The 16,806-nt window shown below is 41.5% G+C and overlaps 1 protein-coding gene across 1 annotated transcript; it reads left to right on the forward strand.

Annotated features, from left to right (window-relative positions):
• Positions 1–6,720: 6,720 nt before the first annotated feature.
• LOC122776682 (large neutral amino acids transporter small subunit 1-like) lies at positions 6,721–13,019 on the forward strand. The gene is made up of 9 exons (XM_044037333.1): positions 6,721–7,074; positions 7,587–8,096; positions 8,208–8,333; positions 10,243–10,348; positions 10,442–10,486; positions 10,861–10,984; positions 11,550–11,653; positions 11,945–12,041; positions 12,261–13,019. Exons 1-9 carry the CDS (start codon positions 6,999–7,001, stop codon positions 12,423–12,425), a joined length of 1,353 nt encoding a protein of 450 aa, XP_043893268.1. The 5' UTR covers positions 6,721–6,998; the 3' UTR covers positions 12,426–13,019.
• Positions 13,020–16,806: the final 3,787 nt, after the last annotated feature.

Consider the following 16,806-nt stretch of genomic DNA (forward strand, 5'->3'; position numbering starts at 1 on the left):
TGCATTTCTTTGTCTTGTTACTTAAGTTAAATAAAGCAAAAATATTCACGTTTATTACACTGAGTACATTACGAAGCCTGAAAATTCTTATTTTTTCTCCTTCACTGAATAGGACCAGATAGGCTTGTGGTATGAGCTGCTGGAACCTCAGAGAACAATCTACAAAAAGAAAAAGAGAATCATTTCAAATGCACCTCAGAATCTGGGGCACTTAGCTGGTTTTTCCTCTTCAAAGCCAGTTGGCTCTTCCTTCTCCTGCACAACATCTGTCAAAATCTGTCAGATTTTCCCCCGCAGCAGCAGCACCAGCATCAGCAGCAGCACCTGGCAGCTCACATTCAGTCAATACTTTAAACCTTAATAAGTTATGACGTAAGCAGAATTTATTACTGTCCTTTTTTTCTTTTCTTTATGAAGTATTAATTAACACTTTTAATCCACAGGTTTAGTTAGTTAGATGATATTAGACTGATGATTTGAGATGTTTGGCAACCCATTAGCAGTAAATGCTATTCTGTCCATGCTGCATGCATTCATGCCTGTGTATGATTAAGAATAAGTGGGTAGAATAGTTCGGGGGAAGGCAGAGAAGAGGTGGTGTTTGAAGAGACAGGCAGGGACACGGCGGCAGAGGGAAATCAGGGTCAGCTGTCAGAGCGCATCAACACTGAAGACAAGCAAACTCAAGCAGAAAGCCTCGATTCTGATTGCCTCCAGTGTAACACACACACACACACACACACACACACACCAGTGGACAGATTTCTGATAAGCTACAGAGCAAAAAAAGGATGGAGGGAGGGAAGAAGAAGGAGCTTGGAGTGGAAAAAAAATCAGAAAATGCAATGAAGGATACAGTTAGATGTCTCAACATTTTCCAGGCCAGCTTAGTGACAGCTGATCGAGAAAGGCTTACTGATGGCCCCAGGAACAAAATGTATTTTTGGAATAAGGCAGTGTTGGTACCTTCTCTTTCATCTGACACAAACAGCAGAGGAGTGCATCAACTCACAAACCACTACCGTGACTGCGCTTGTTGAGACATTTCCACTTTAATGGTCCGCATCTGTAGGAAACAAGAAGTGGTGACACTCAGCCTCAAAGCCAGAACTTTCTGTGCCTGATAATAAACACCGAGGGACGATTCAGCACCGAATAAGTGGAAACAACAGCAAGCACATTATCTCAGTTCACCTGCTGCTTCAAGTCGTATGGAGCTAAATCAAATTATTAAGGTCTAATTGGCTTTAAAACCAAAGAGACACCAAAAATAGACATAGCTGTAGCACTGAAGTAAATGCATCCACTGCTTCGCTGAACAAGCTGCAGATCACTTTAAAAAGCATATATTTGTTTTCATTATCTGCAAGGAGAGGAGAGCGCAGTTTAGTAATTATGTGATAAATCTTCATGTGGGCAACATTTCTACACACACACACACACACACACAAAACAGACAGAGAGATCTTGAAACACAGGTGTAGAATATGTGTTAAAAAAGGTTTTAAGCCATGTGTAACTGACAGAAGGAGGTATACAGCTCCCATCCTGCAGTATTATCCTCTTGCAGAGTGTCATTATCAGAGATATATACAGTATGCATGATGCTGTGGTGGAGGAGGCCAGATGAAAAGAATGATGAAAAGAAATATGAAACCGAGTCTGGGAGGAAGGGGCGGTGAGAACAGGAGGTGGATGTTCTTTGAAGCGCGGTGGAGATGTGGTAAATTGGCACCATAGGAAAGAAAATGATAGAAATGGGAAAATGCATGGGGAAACACAAGGACTGAAAAGATCCAGAGGAATGTGATGACCTATTTTATTGTATCGTATTAACCTGACTGCCTGCCCTGCCCAATGGCTGAGCATATTTTCAGACACCATAACCCTTTGAGGTGTGTATTGAACTTAACCCAATCTGATTGAGCCTTCTCTACCATGTTGTTGTGCAGCAAAGCACCACTAGATGTCACTGTACTTCTAAAGTGGCTTCTTCACACTCCCTGCAGAAAATGAGAATTTTGAAAGGTAAGCTGATGTTATTGATTTATCCGAATAACTGTGTCATTTTAGCCAATATGACACATTTAATGTATTGCAATCTTAAATATCCTGAAAGAATTTCATATGGATGGTGTTTACCACATTTAAGTTATCAATTAATTAATTAAATAAATATGTGGAATTCAGATGTTTTCCTATTTAACAAATAATAGATGGATGCTAAAACATTTTATTGTGCAAGGTCACACACTTGTACTTCAAAACTCTGATGCTGATTTGAGTGATGATGTTGATTCAGAAGAGGATCCTGATTATCACCCTTTACAAAAGACACAGACTGGAGACTCTTGATTCACAATAACAGCCTGGAAACGGTTTCTTTGGAGGAGCCACAGGATGTCGCTGAGCCAAGTTCACCCTCAGGCCCAACCGAAGGCACTAGAAGAAGCTGAAAACATGAAGATATTGAGGAATTTTAAGGTCATGGTTCAAGATTAAAAGCTCAAGCATCTGTGCGCACACCTTTCCAGTAACTGATGAGATGTTTGAATATATTGCTCATCATACCAACTTGTACTCTGCCCAGGAGCCGGGGGGTTGCAATAAAGACGAGCACCGGAATGCTACTCTTTATGGGTGTTTTCAGTCTCCCATCCCTGGAGGACGACCGGCACGATTCAGTGTGATAACTGGTGTCATGGTAAGGAAAAAGTTGGTTCTATGAGATCATTTAATATAATGCTGGTATGTACACGTTATACGTTATACATAAAAAAGTATGTTTGGAGCCATTTATTTCCGCTAATACGCCTTTAACGTTACGTTTCCCATGATCCTTTGCTGCTTCCAACGTTTATTTTCAGAGCAAGCGTCTTGAAAACAGCCCATACCATAGTCGTAATTGGAGAAACGTGATTTAAAAACAACCACCTGTATCGTATCTTGTGACAAAAATGTGACGTTACGTTGTAAACAAACATTTCTAACACCGTGTGTGCAAATCATTTGCTCTCGGCTCTGGTATTAATACGCCGTCTAGCCTTTGATACATCCGGGCATTCAGAAGGCTTGCTTTCCGGGCTACACGCTGAGAACATGGTTTCTCCTCTCTGCCCAGGGGAAAGTCCCCGGACCCGTGGCAGAAAGTGCCGTGGTTGAATCCACTGTCGACTCTGCAGATTGCTCAAATACCGCAGAGATGTTCGTACGAACGGAGCTGGTGATCGCTGGTCGACATTGTCAGCTGGAATAGGCATGCAAGTAAATCAAACTGTTGTTGAAACAGAACGGGGCTCATTCTCAGAATGCACTTTTTCTTGATATACATAACACACTATTACTTTCACTTTTGAGGTGAAGGTGAAATATAAATGCCACAATTTCACTCTTCCATATTCCATACGTGTGTGTATTATAAATTACTGCAAGAATACGTACGTACATAATAATGTCTAAACGCTTTTATGTTGCCATCTAGTGGTTGGAAATGCGACGTGCGTGCAAGCCACCAGCACCAAGTGAAAGTGAATGAGGGCAAGTCAAGGTACAATTTGAAATGGAAAATGATAAATAGTGTAAAAGGGAAATAAATAAACAATAGTGGCAATAATGTAGGTGGAACAAAGAAGTGAAGGGTTTGTTTTTGGGGTATAGATGAGTGTAGGCAGGTGGAGCATGTGTAATAACAAAACAGTGCCAGAGGAGTCAGTTTGGTATGGAATTATGATGTCTAAGACTTGATGTAATAGCAAAAGACCATACTAACCAAAACAAAAATGTACCAGGGACAAGACGAAGACTGTTACAGACCAAGAGCAAGTCAGAATATATTCTACTGATCAACATAAAACCTATATTTGCATTATTTTACGGGAAAACCACACAGATTCACAACGTGGCGGAGTGGCGGAGTGGCTCAGTGGTTAAGACCAGTACCCTGTGTGCGAAAGACATCATAGTCGCAATGGTCGCAAGTTCGATTCCACCCCTGGCTGATTGTACTCAATTCAATTGTAAGTCGCTTTGGATAAAAGCGTCTGCTAAATGACATGTAATGTAATGTAATGTAATGTAACGTATTCTGCTATGTATATCTGTGAAAGGCCAATATTGCATAGCCTAACTACACTGTAGCTGGTAATGCTTTGGTTGCCGTTGAAAAGGTTATATACACAAACATTATTAGTTGAATTTTCTAGTATGATCTTATCTCTGCAAAGTACAGAACCCATGACTAGGGCTTGTACCATGAGTGCATTTACAATCAAAAATAACCCTAATAAGATAATTTTCTGGCAGATTACACCCAGGCAAATCAACTTAGTCTATATACATTTTTTCCATAGACATGTGGGTGTATTTTGTGATCATTACTCTCTGCTGTCACGTCTGTATTTCCCTCTACCTAGTCGGGTGAGAGCACATCAGTATGTAGTGCTTTCTGTGTGTTTTCCTTTAGATGTTATTTGTGTAAATGAATTCTATGTGGCTGAGAAAAACAACATTTGGTGACATTTCTGCAGCCAGATAAAAACAACAACTCAGTTTTCCTTTAGCTCAGTGAACTTAACTTTACAGGGAGGGAGGGGTAGCAGCTGTTGTCACTGACAAAACTAGCTACTTATGGCATTGATTACATTTAAACTTTTCCATACAAACACAATAATGATTTTCTAAATAAATGCATTCCGGTCTTGTCCAGTTTTGATTTAAAATCTTGAGTCCAAGACAAGACATCTAAAACATGCAGCACATGTGGGTCCACAGGACCAGGATTGAGAAACCAAGACTGATCTCATGTGATTAGGAATAGTTTGAGGGATTTCAGATAATAAAATTTAAAAGATTGTTGAATTGTTGATTGTCAAGAAAGTGCAGGTCAGGTTAAGATTGGGTTTTTAAGGGATAAAGATATTTTTTAAGATTACGTAAGTACATGAGTCCTTTGTGCATTGTTCATTATTTACAAGATTGTAAGTCTGCTGCTGATGCCCACTACAGAGTGCAGGGTGGCAGTAATGCACCAAAAGCTGGACTCCAGTCTCAATAAAACAGCAACAAGGACTAAAGAGGCAATTTCTGAAGAAATTGCAGTAGGAATTGCTGTCTTCTGCACGAGTTGAAGCCAATCTGACGTGCTGCGTTGAATTGGTTTAAATGAGAAGTTGAGATGATGAGTTCAAGTTTCTAAGAAGCTGAAAATTAGTTTAAAAATGAGTATTTGAAAGTAGGAAATATATCCAACATCTGAACATTTTTGAAAACTCCTACTTTTGCTGTAATTGTAAAAATGAAATGCCTTCGAGTCTATCACAGAGGAAGACAAGATACAGCACAGCTGTTAGTTAGTTAGTTGTTAAGTTGGTGTGAGCAAAGTCATAAAATAGCTGCATTAAGGGATGACATTTTGAAGTTTGAAGTATGTTGAACCAATTTGTAGAAGAACATTAATGTATCTAATGTAATGGAGTTTCAATTCATTTGAAATTGTCTTTGAAAAAAGGTTTTTATATATATTTCTGAATGTATAAGATATTTTAAAATGGATGAATGGACTGAACAATGTCATAATGGAGCTAAATGATGTTCCTATGTTTAACTAAGCTGAATATTTTATGTCTTCAATTCATTTTAACCCTCACAACTCAGAGCATTTTGGCTGCTTTTTTCCATTACTATGTTAAAATGTACAATATATACAGAGGGTCTAAGAATGTGCAACATAGTCTTGTATCCTATTTCTCAGCACAACCTATAGGCAAGCTGATGAAAAAAAAGAAAATCATTTTCACCAACTATATAAACACACCTGAGCAAAAAGTACTCAAAATGTTTTAAATTGGATTGAATTTATGACATTTGGAAATACGTCACAGCACTTGGCTCGTTTTTAAAACAAAAAGAAAAGAAAAACTTTAAATCAGTATTAAAACTCAACAACACATACGAAGAAGGAAAAAAAAAATGCACCTGACCTGACTATGTGACCTATAAGCACACACCCCAGGATGTCTATATAAGGAGTTGTTTATTATTCCCACAGCAATTTAAAATGGTGGTATGAAACCAATTAGAAATATACAAGCACAAATAATTAAAACATAATTGAACTATTTGAGATTTGAATGAAGCTGAAGTGGGAGGAACTATCGGCCAAAAGTGGCAGAGTAGAAAAAGAAGGAATCCCACTAATTTACTGTCGCAACCTGGCCACCTATTTTAAACTTTTAAACATCAGATAGTTAAAGAAACTTAAAGAGAAGTTTTCAAACACATAATTTCCAAATTAAATGATTTTTGCTCTACACAGAGTATATTGCACACTCCATAAGGAGCAGCTCATAGATTCGGGCACTGTGTTGCTAGGTGGATCAGACATAATGTGGTGAGAAAGGTGTAAGGTGATTCCACCATTATTATTCTGCACTGAATAGGACTGCAATTTATCTGTGGTGTCACATTTCTGCATGACAGAGGGAGAACAAAGACTCTTGCTTTTCCATATTGACACCACTAGAGGGAGCACCGGCTCTGCAGCATCCTTCCTGCCACAAACACTCACACGCACAGACTTACTGTATTCCATTGGATTAAGGCAGCACACAAAAAAGATTAGGGTGTCACATGGAGGCCTATCCAAATGGTGCCTGCTGGTAACCTACATCCCGACCCCAGCTATCCCATCGTCCAGGCTCTCGCAGCAGCAGCAGCATCACAAAGGTTCAGCCCCTCCCTGCTGTATCCTGGAGACACAGAAGGGAGGGAGGGAAAGACAGATAGGCAGAGAGAGGATCAGGGTCAGATGAATTCCAGTCTGAGTGACGGAGACAGTGTGTGTGAATGAGGAGGGCGGTGTGTGCATGTGTGTGAGAGAAGGTGTGTGTGTTTGAGAGAGAGAGAGAGAGAGAGACAGGAGCAAATTCAGACTGTGGGTGGAAGGGGACATAAAGAGAGGAAGGAAAGAACAGACAAGGGGACCAGGACTGAGAGGGAAGATGGCTGAGCCGGAGCTGAAATCACGCAGCAGTCGCGAGAGTGTTGCCAAGGAGGCGAGTCAGGAGAAGATAGGGGGTAGGTACAGTGCATGCTCACTCCCCTAGATACCACATGGTGCAGGGCTGCATTAATCCGCCATGCACTCTGATGCAACACTGCCTGCAGTAAAGTGAGCTTAAATCTTTACCAATGCTGCCGTACTCGATGCAGATCATACTGTTTTGGATGAGTGTGTCATGGCGAAATGGGACTGAGAATGTGAACAATTATTGTACAACAGATTTATGTGTGCTGTACTCTTGTGTGTATTGCCAGGAAGGCAACGTGTGTTTATGTTCTCAAAGGAGCTGTAGGAGGAGGTGTCTTTCTTGAGAAACTGGTTTTCCGGTTTTCTGATGAGGCAGTGTGACATGTTCATTAATTGGCACATACCACAGATTGTTCAAAATGGCTTTTCCAGATTGCACATGGAGAGACAGCAGAAGATATGAGTTTCAATCCAGAACAATTCAAACAAAATTTGGCCTCTTTGCTGATTATTCTTATTTTTTGTCCCATCTCATGCTCTGCTATCCTCTCTCATCCAGCAGACCCAGATCAAGATGATCAGATTGCGGAGCAGCCAGCATCTCCATCCACTCCCATCATCTCTGCGCCCACCGATGGCTCACCTACCAAGGGGGATAAGGTGGTGCTCAAACGCAGCATCACCCTCTTCAATGGTGTGGGAATGATCATAGGCACCATCATCGGCTCAGGCATTTTTGTCACTCCAGCAGGTGTGGTGAAAGAGACTGGCTCAGCCGGGCTCTCCCTGATCATCTGGTCTGTATGCGGCCTGGTCTCAACCATGGGTGCCTTGTGCTACGCTGAGCTGGGCACAACCATCACTAAGTCAGGGGGGGACTATACTTACATTTTGGAGATCTACGGCGAGCTGGCAGCTTTCCTGAAGCTGTGGGTGGAGATGCTCATCATTCGGCCATCGTCGCAGTATGTGGTGTCACTGGTGTTTGCCACCTATCTGCTGAAGCCGATCTACCCAAACTGCACTGTGCCCGACAGTGCCGCCAAGCTCATCGCATGCACGTGTCTCAGTAAGTCACGTTTGCTTGACTGGGTTTACTTTACATAGAGTAAAAGTAAATATTCACTCACTCAAAAATAATTCTCGCGATTCTATTTTTGTGTGCATCTCTGTCCTGCAGTGTTACTGACATTTGTAAACTGTATCAGTGTGAGAGCTGCCACCAAGGTCCAGGACTTGTTCACGGCCTCCAAGTTGCTCGCCCTAATCATCATCATCCTGTTTGGCTTCATACAGATTTTTACAGGTGAGTCTCACTCATTCACTGACTGGGAGACAGAAGCACGCAGACAGAAGGCTTCGTTTTCCTCTCACTGGTTGTCAGGCACTTTGAATTCATTTTATTCAATTACCACAAATCTAAAAGGAAAAAGGGTTCAATCATATTCTCTATCTGGTATCATGCCCAACTTAATTATTAGGGCTTGAGCTCAAATGGTAGGGGCCGAATCGGTTCCTGGCACAAAGTTGTGCCAGGAACCTTTTGTTATCTGTTATCTGTGATCATTCTTGAGGGGGCTAACATGCATACAATCTCCTGTGATCACAAGCTGAACCGAAATTAACCAGGAGCAATTTATATAAATTGTTCATGTTATGTTAAAATTCGAATTGAATTCAGTTTTAATTCCAAACTCCTTTTGCATGCAGTGAATGGTTGCACATAATTGTGATCATACATCACTTTTCTTTAAAAAGTCAATATTTCTTTCTGTCTTTTTCAACAAACCCTGTACATGCTGACCCCGTATATATAAGTTTTACATTGTTCAATCAATGCATTAATGATGGAAAAAACAACAACAAAACAATATTACAACTTGTAAATGATATATAGTCATATACATCATTGCTTAATCCTTACTTTGTGTGTGACATTTGTGTCGTGTGAGATCTGCTAGTCATGAAACAGGTCTCTCATCTCTAATGACTGACAAATTGTCGATGAACTCGAATTAACTCAACGAAGCGGACTGCCCTGCTTTCAGTGCGTTGGCTCGATTAATGACTCACTCGGGACACACAAGGCTCGTCTGTCCGCAGTCCTGCTGCTGAGTCTAAACAAGTGTGCAGCCATGTGTGTGCTGCTGCCCATGCAGGTGTACTGTGTGAAGACGTGGTTTTCATACACAACTCGTCGCAGTATTTAGCTCGCAGAACATCATAGAATACTGTACGTTTATTCTCACAAAGCAGACCCATACATGGGTCAGAGCAGGAGATGTTATTTGGAGTTGTTTTTCCAGCCTTCAAGTTAAGATTCATTAAATGACACATGAAATGGCTGGTTTACCTAGTCAAATATAAGGTTTTACAGAAAAGTTATGTGATCAGGATGGATTGCCATTCTATTTTATTATGTTATATCATTTTATTATATTATATTATATTATATTATATTACTGAATAGACTGAATATTAAATCTGAAACAGCGAAGGGACTGAATCAGCTCCACTCCCATTGTTCAAAACAGGGCGGGAAGAATGAGCAGTCACTGTGTGTTGCATCTGCTCCCCCCCCCCCGTTGCAAAGCTATGCTCACCGCCATTGTGCACCATGCTGCGTTTCCATGGAGACTAGGTGGCAAAGCTTGCCGGCTGTTGTCACACAGTGGTCTGTCTTTCAGAGGACTGAGTGAGGAAATAATGTGTAACAGGCCTTGTGGAACGTCATTACCATCTGAAAGCGACAGGTAGAGTGAAGAGTCACTCCGAACCGAGACCTCAAGCTCTCACACACACACACACACACTCAGGCTCTTAAACACCTATTTTGCTAATGATGCACTAATTTTGTAGCTGCTGTGAAGAACTGGGTTTCAAACAGAAACATATAAAATATCTATGCAAGCATGACAGGACGTATTATTGTGTCCAACACATCGAGGGACATACTCAGACGTGGAGGTGAGGCTCTCGGACAAAGAGTCCCAGTGGAGTATTTGCTGGTTGAAAATGTCAAGACCTTCTAAAGTCTGGCAGCAACACAATGGCCTTGATAAATGAAAATGAGGTTAACACCAAATCAATGTAATGTCTGTGAAGCCAAGTACCTGCGTTACAAACTAAATCTTTCAGTGTGGAAAGAGGTCATTTAGTGCTTAGCTTAACTTTTAACTAAATGTTTGCGTGTGTGTGTGTGTGTGTGTGTGCAGGTGATGTGCCATATTTAACACCAGAAAAGGCGTTTGAAGGCAGCAAATACGGGGTTGACAACATTGTCCTGGCTTTATACAGCGGTCTCTTCGCTTTTGGAGGCTGGTGAGGCCTGGACAAACACTTTTACAGCTCCATGTACAGTTATGTCACTAATCCCTACAATAGTGTTTAATTCTTTATGTTTTTTTTCTCTAGGAACTACCTGAATTATGTAACCGAAGAGATGATCAATCCAGAGAGGTGACTTAAATGTGATAAAGGATGTTTTGAGGATTGTAAATACTGTATACCATGACTTCTTTATGTCTGAGCTTGTTTAATTGTTAATTGCACGGGAATGTATTATGTAGTAGCTGGACAAAGGAACAGGAATATGATAATATATAATGCATTCACATACAATATTAGACCAGGTCACTGTATTGTATTGCATTGCCGTATTACACGTTTCCAGTTGTTTTGTCAGTCGCTGGTATGATGCCTCGGAGGTGTCACGTGATGCTTTTAGTTGTAAATATTTATAATTCACGACAACTGACGACTATAGACAACTGATCGCATAAAGCATTGCATGAAACAAACACATGTCGTTAATATGACCTTTGCCTCTGTAGGAACCTGCCCTTGTCCATCATCATATCAATGCCCATCGTGACCGTGGTGTATGTTCTGACCAACCTGGCCTACTTCACCACCATCTCTCCTGAAGTTATGATTAGATCGGAGGCTGTTGCCGTGGTGAGCATTGAGCTTCTGTCATGAAGATATGGTGGGTTGTTGTTATTTTGGGGTTGTCAAAATGGAAGCTCCTTTCATATCAGCCATCGCCAGCCGTTGTATGAGGTAGAGGACACTAAAGTGGCACCTGGTGTGCTCGTCTCCTGTGTCCGAGATGATCATCTGCATAAATAGTTATTTGAGAAACTGTTGTCTTTCTATCATTTTCAAGCCGAGCCGTTCTCCTTTGACCAGACGTCACCCCGGCATTTTCACTGAAAAATGGTGCTCTTTTTGGACCATTTTTTTGTAAACTCAAGAGATGATTATATGTGTGACATTTTCAGTAGATCAGCCGTTTCTGAAATACTCCACATCCAACAACCAAAGTCACTTAAATTTGCTTTCTGTCCCTTTGTAAAGCTGCACGTGAACTTCAGCAGGTCGTCTTGATCCTGTCTGCACCCTTTGAGCTACTGCCATGTAATTGGCCAATACGATATTTGCATTAAAAAGGCAGTTGAACAAGTTTACCTTTAATAAAGTGGCTGTTAAGTTTACACTGACTCGCTGCACTGCTTTGCAGAGTTTTGGTGAATACCACCTTGGTGTGATGTCCTGGTTAATCCCTGTATTTGTGGGACTGTCCTGCTTTGGAGCCGTAAACGGATCCCTCTTCACCTCAGCACGGTTTGTGTATAATTTTATTTTTGTATTTGCCATTGCAACAAATCTCGAGTTTATGTAATAAGTAAAAAAACAAAAGTCTGGTTAAAAGTTTTAAAACTACCTGCACTGATTAAAATCAGGATGTTTGGACATAGCTCTCAAAAAAATGTTGGGAAAACGGGAAGTTTCATATGATAGGAAGGTCAGAGAGGGAGTTGTTCCAAAATCGGAGGCTGGGATTGGCTGAAAACTTGTATATAGGCCAACTGTTTCATCAAAAAATAACCATGAAAGAGCTTCTTTCCCCTGTAGCTTGTTCTACGCTGGAGCTCGAGAGGGTCAACTCCCTGCTGCTCTGGGTCTGGTTCACACAGACCTTTTCACTCCAGTGCCGTCCCTCATCTTCACAGTAAGACTCCTGCTATACAGTGACAACCTGTTTCTTTACGTTCACATTGCTATGTTACAAATCATCATTTGGAGAACCCAAGATAACACTGATTTATAAATACTCATAAGTACTCTAAGAATGAGAGTATCTCTGAAACTGACTGCAACACTAAAATATAATAGTGTGTTTGTGTCTGAACGACTGACATCATGTTGTGTTAAATTGCCCTTATTTCAGTGTTTGCTGTCCATGATGTACTCCATCTCCAAGGACATCTTCTCCGTCATCAACCTCTTCAGCTTTTTCACCTGGCTGTGCGTCGGCATGGCCATCGGAGGTTTGATCTGGCTGCGTTTTACCAAACCCGACCTCAGAAGGCCCATTAAGGTAGGTGATGTCTGAGAGGGTTGTATTACAGGGTGACAGACGTCAGCGTGTTTCACTGGGTGTCTTGTGTCTGTGAATCTGAAGGATTCGACTCTCACTGGAAGGTAAACAAACGACGCAAGATCGACCTGAACTTCTACCAGTTTCTCTGTCTGCCCAAAAACATAAACATGTTTTTTTTTTATATCCCAGCATTTATTGTATCACTGGAACCCTACTGTGCACTCAGGATGGGAGTGGTGTTTTTACAAATACATGGCTCTTTGTTTCTGTTTCATCATTGGATTATTACTTTGGTTGACTGAGTCTTTCATCTCTCCTTTGAGCCTGAAAGCTCTCAGCCCATTTGTTTTGTAAGAATGTCTTACAAGGAACAAATGGAGCTTTCTTCCTCATGTGTACACCATTCATGGAACGAGACATATCTAAATATATCAAATGTTGCTTCCATCAGAACATCAATGCAAAACAAGGTCTTCATTGGCTTCCAGAGCTAAGATACACTCAGCTGTATTTTATACATTTGTGCACAGATTTAAGTGAAGATTTACATGTTACATATAATATGTATATATTTACAATAAATAATTGCTCATATTTTATATTTTTATTAATAATTTATTAACTTATTTTACTTCTTTGTTGTGTTTTCTTTCCTTCTGCAGGTGTGCCTGTTCATCCCCGTGACCTTCGTGCTGGGCTGTGTTTTCATGATCGTTGTGTCCTTCTGGGCAGCTCCGTTCGAGTGCCTGATAGGCAGCAGCATTATTCTCACAGGTATCCCAGCGTATCTCCTGGGCTACAAGTGGAAGAAACCCCATGTGGTCAAAAAGATGCTGGGTGAGGTGGAAATGAGTGAAAATTATTTTACATTTTCGCGATTTCTGTCGCCATGGTTACGCGAAAGTCTTAGAAAAATCATAGCATAGCGATCCCGGTCAAGGCGCACGTTTTGATATAACTTGTGTGGGGGTTTTGTCAAAGCTGCGGGAGGAGAAGCGAGCCGAAAAACGGGAGGATGCGAGAATAATAAGAAGAATAAACGCCGTTGGAATATCAATAGATGCTTGCAACGCAATGCAATCTAGTGAGAACTCTAGGGAGTTCAGACTAGAATGCCTTGCGGCTGCAGGCACCTAACTAGATCGGCAATTCCGTGCCGAAATTTCGAGGGTGCCTGCAGTTCTTGCGGCATGTGGAAGTTATATGATTTGGATCCAATCCAAGTACTTTTTGGTGGAGTCACCCTTTAAAAGACCAAGTTTTAAAGGAGAGAGGGGGAGAGAGATTCACAAGCCCCTCTGTTTCCCATTCATGTGTATGTGGAAGTTATATGGCCGGAGATTTGGATCCAATCCACCTTGGAAGTACGTGGACATTTTGGTGGAGTCACCCTTTAAAATACCAAGTTTTAAAGGAGAGCGGGAGAGAGAGAGAAGTTATATGGCCGTTTTTTGCGATTTTTGTGGCCATGGTTACTTGAAACGCTTAGAAATAGTCATCGCACACAAGTCCCGGTCGAGCCGCACGTTTTGATATAACATGTGTGGGGGTTTTCTCAAAACTGTGGGAGGAGTTAGACGTCAAAGTTTTGGGTGGAAGAATACAGAGAGACTGATGACAAGCCCCTCCCAAAGTCCCCTCTGCTCCTTACACACACACACGCAAACACACGCACACACGCTTGTCTCTATCTCTCCAAAACCAGCAGAGAAAGCTGAGAAAACAGCATGTTTTTAAATTGTCATATTTCAAGAACGGTTGATGATAGAGATAAAATTTTTGGTTTGTGAGCGTCAGGAGGCTTTCGGCAACTCCCATATTTAAATTGGTGACAAACGGACGTGAATTGACAGAGAAATCACAGTTTTAAAATCACCCTCGTCTTGATTTTTCCAGAACTCAAAAGCAGACATTTTAACATGGGAGTCAATGGAGAGTGTGACCGGAGTTGTCTGCGCTTTGAGGTGATTTTAAGAAAAACTACAAGTCATATGAACATGAAAACACACACAGGGTTAGACGACGCCCATGGCAACGTTTTGATGTAAAAATTATCAGTGTAGGTTGGAAATTGTGGGCAGGAGAAGAGTTTGTTTAGAGATTTTTGGTGATTATTTTGCTGGATCTCGCTAGAGTGGGCCACTCTAGCGATCCGCCCACACACTTCACAAACCACTCACACAATCATTATAAAATCTGAAAACGTAAAAAAAAAAGTACAAAACGTAAACTGCGATTGTTTAAAAACCGTAACATGGATCAAAATGTCGACTTAGGTCAGAAAAGTCCCAAGTCTTGTGACTCGTTTAAAGTTCCAACCACGTTTCTACGTTAAAGTATGACGACACTGTGATGCTCCAAAGCGGGCTTGGTTTTTGGTCGTTTCCCATTATTGTGTGAGTGGAAATTATTTTACATTTTCGCGATTTCTGTCGCTATGGTTACTGGAAACGCTTAGAAAAATCATAGCACGTGATTCCCGGTCATGGCGCACGTTTTGATGTAACTTGTGTTGGGGTTTTCTCAAAACTGCGGGAGGAGTAGCGCGCCAAACTTTTGGCGGAAGAGGAAGAAGAAGCAGAATAAACGCCAGTGGAATATCAATAGATGCTTGCAACGCAATGCAATCTAGTGAGAACTCTAGGGAGTTCTGACTAGAATGCCTTGCGGCTGCAGGCACCTAACTAGATCGGCAATTCCGTGCCGAAATTTCGAGGGTGCCTGCAGTTCTTGCGGCATGTGGAAGTTATATGATTTGGATCCAATCCACCTTGGAAGTACTTTTTGGTGGAGTCACCCAGTTTTAAAGGAGAGAGGGGGAGAGAGATTCACAAGCCCCTCTGTTTCCCATTCATGTGTATGTGGAAGTTATATGGCAGTTTTTTGCGATTTTTGTCGCCATGGTTACTCGAAACGCTTAGAAATAGTCATCGCACACAAGTCCCGGTCGAGCCGCACGTTTTGATATAACATGTGTGGGGGTTTTCTCAAAACTGTGGGAGGAGTTAGACGTCAAAGTTTTGGGTGGAAGAATACAGAGAGACTGATGACAAGCCCCTCCCAAAGTCCCCTCTGCTCCTTACACACACACACGCAAACACACGCACACACGCTTGTCTCTATCTCTCCAAAACCAGCAGAGAAAGCTGAGAAAACAGCATGTTTTTAAATTGTCATATTTCAAGAACGGTTGATGATAGAGATAAAATTTTTGGTTTGTGAGCGTCAGGAGGCTTTCGGCAACTCCCATATTTAAATTGGTGACAAACGGACGTGAATTGACAGAGAAATCACAGTTTTAAAATCACCCTCGTCTTGATTTTTCCAGAACTCAAAAGCAGACATTTTAACATGGGAGTCAATGGAGAGTGTGACCGGAGTTGTCTGCGCTTTGAGGTGATTTTAAGAAAAACTACAAGTCATATGAACATGAAAACACACACAGGGTTAGACGACGCCCATGGCAACGTTTTGATGTAAAAATTATCAGTGTAGGTTGGAAATTGTGGGCAGGAGAAGAGTTTGTTTAGAGATTTTTGGTGATTATTTTGCTGGATCTCGCTAGAGTGGGCCACTCTAGCGATCCGCCCACACACTTCACAGACCACTCACACAATCATTATAAAATCTGAAAACGTAAAAAAAAAGTACAAAACGTAAACTGCGATTGTTGAAAAACCGTAACATGTATCAAAACTTTGACTTAGGTCAGAAAAGTCCCAAGTCTTGTGACCCGTTTAAAGTTCCAACCACGTTTCTACGTTAAAGTATGACGACACTGTGATGCTCCAAAGCGGGCTTGGTTTTTGGTCGTTTCCCATTATTGTGTGAGTGGAAATTATTTTACATTTTCGCGATTTCTGTCGCTATGGTTACTGGAAACGCTTAGAAAAATCATAGCACGTGATTCCCGGTCATGGCGCACGTTTTGATGTAACTTGTGTTGGGGTTTTCTCAAAACTGCGGGAGGAGTAGCGCGCCAAACTTTTGGCGGAAGAGGAAGAAGAAGCAGAATAAACGCCAGTGGAATATCAATAGATGCTTGCAACGCAATGCAATCTAGTGAGAACTCTAGGGAGTTCTGACTAGAATGCCTTGCGGCTGCAGGCACCTAACTAGATCGGCAATTCCGTGCCGAAATTTCGAGGGTGCCTGCAGTTCTTGCGGCATGTGGAAGTTATATGATTTGGATCCAATCCACCTTGGAAGTACTTTTTGGTGGAGTCACCCAGTTTTAAAGGAGAGAGGGGGAGAGAGATTCACAAGCCCCTCTGTTTCCCATTCATGTGTATGTGGAAGTTATATGGCAGTTTTTTGCGATTTTTGTCGCCATGGTTACTCGAAACGCTTAGAAATAGTCATCGCACACAAGTCCCGGTCGAGCCGCACGTTT

The sequence above is a fragment of the Solea senegalensis genome, linkage group LG11, assembly GCF_019176455.1.
Source record: "Solea senegalensis isolate Sse05_10M linkage group LG11, IFAPA_SoseM_1, whole genome shotgun sequence".
NCBI lineage: Eukaryota > Metazoa > Chordata > Actinopteri > Pleuronectiformes > Soleidae > Solea > Solea senegalensis.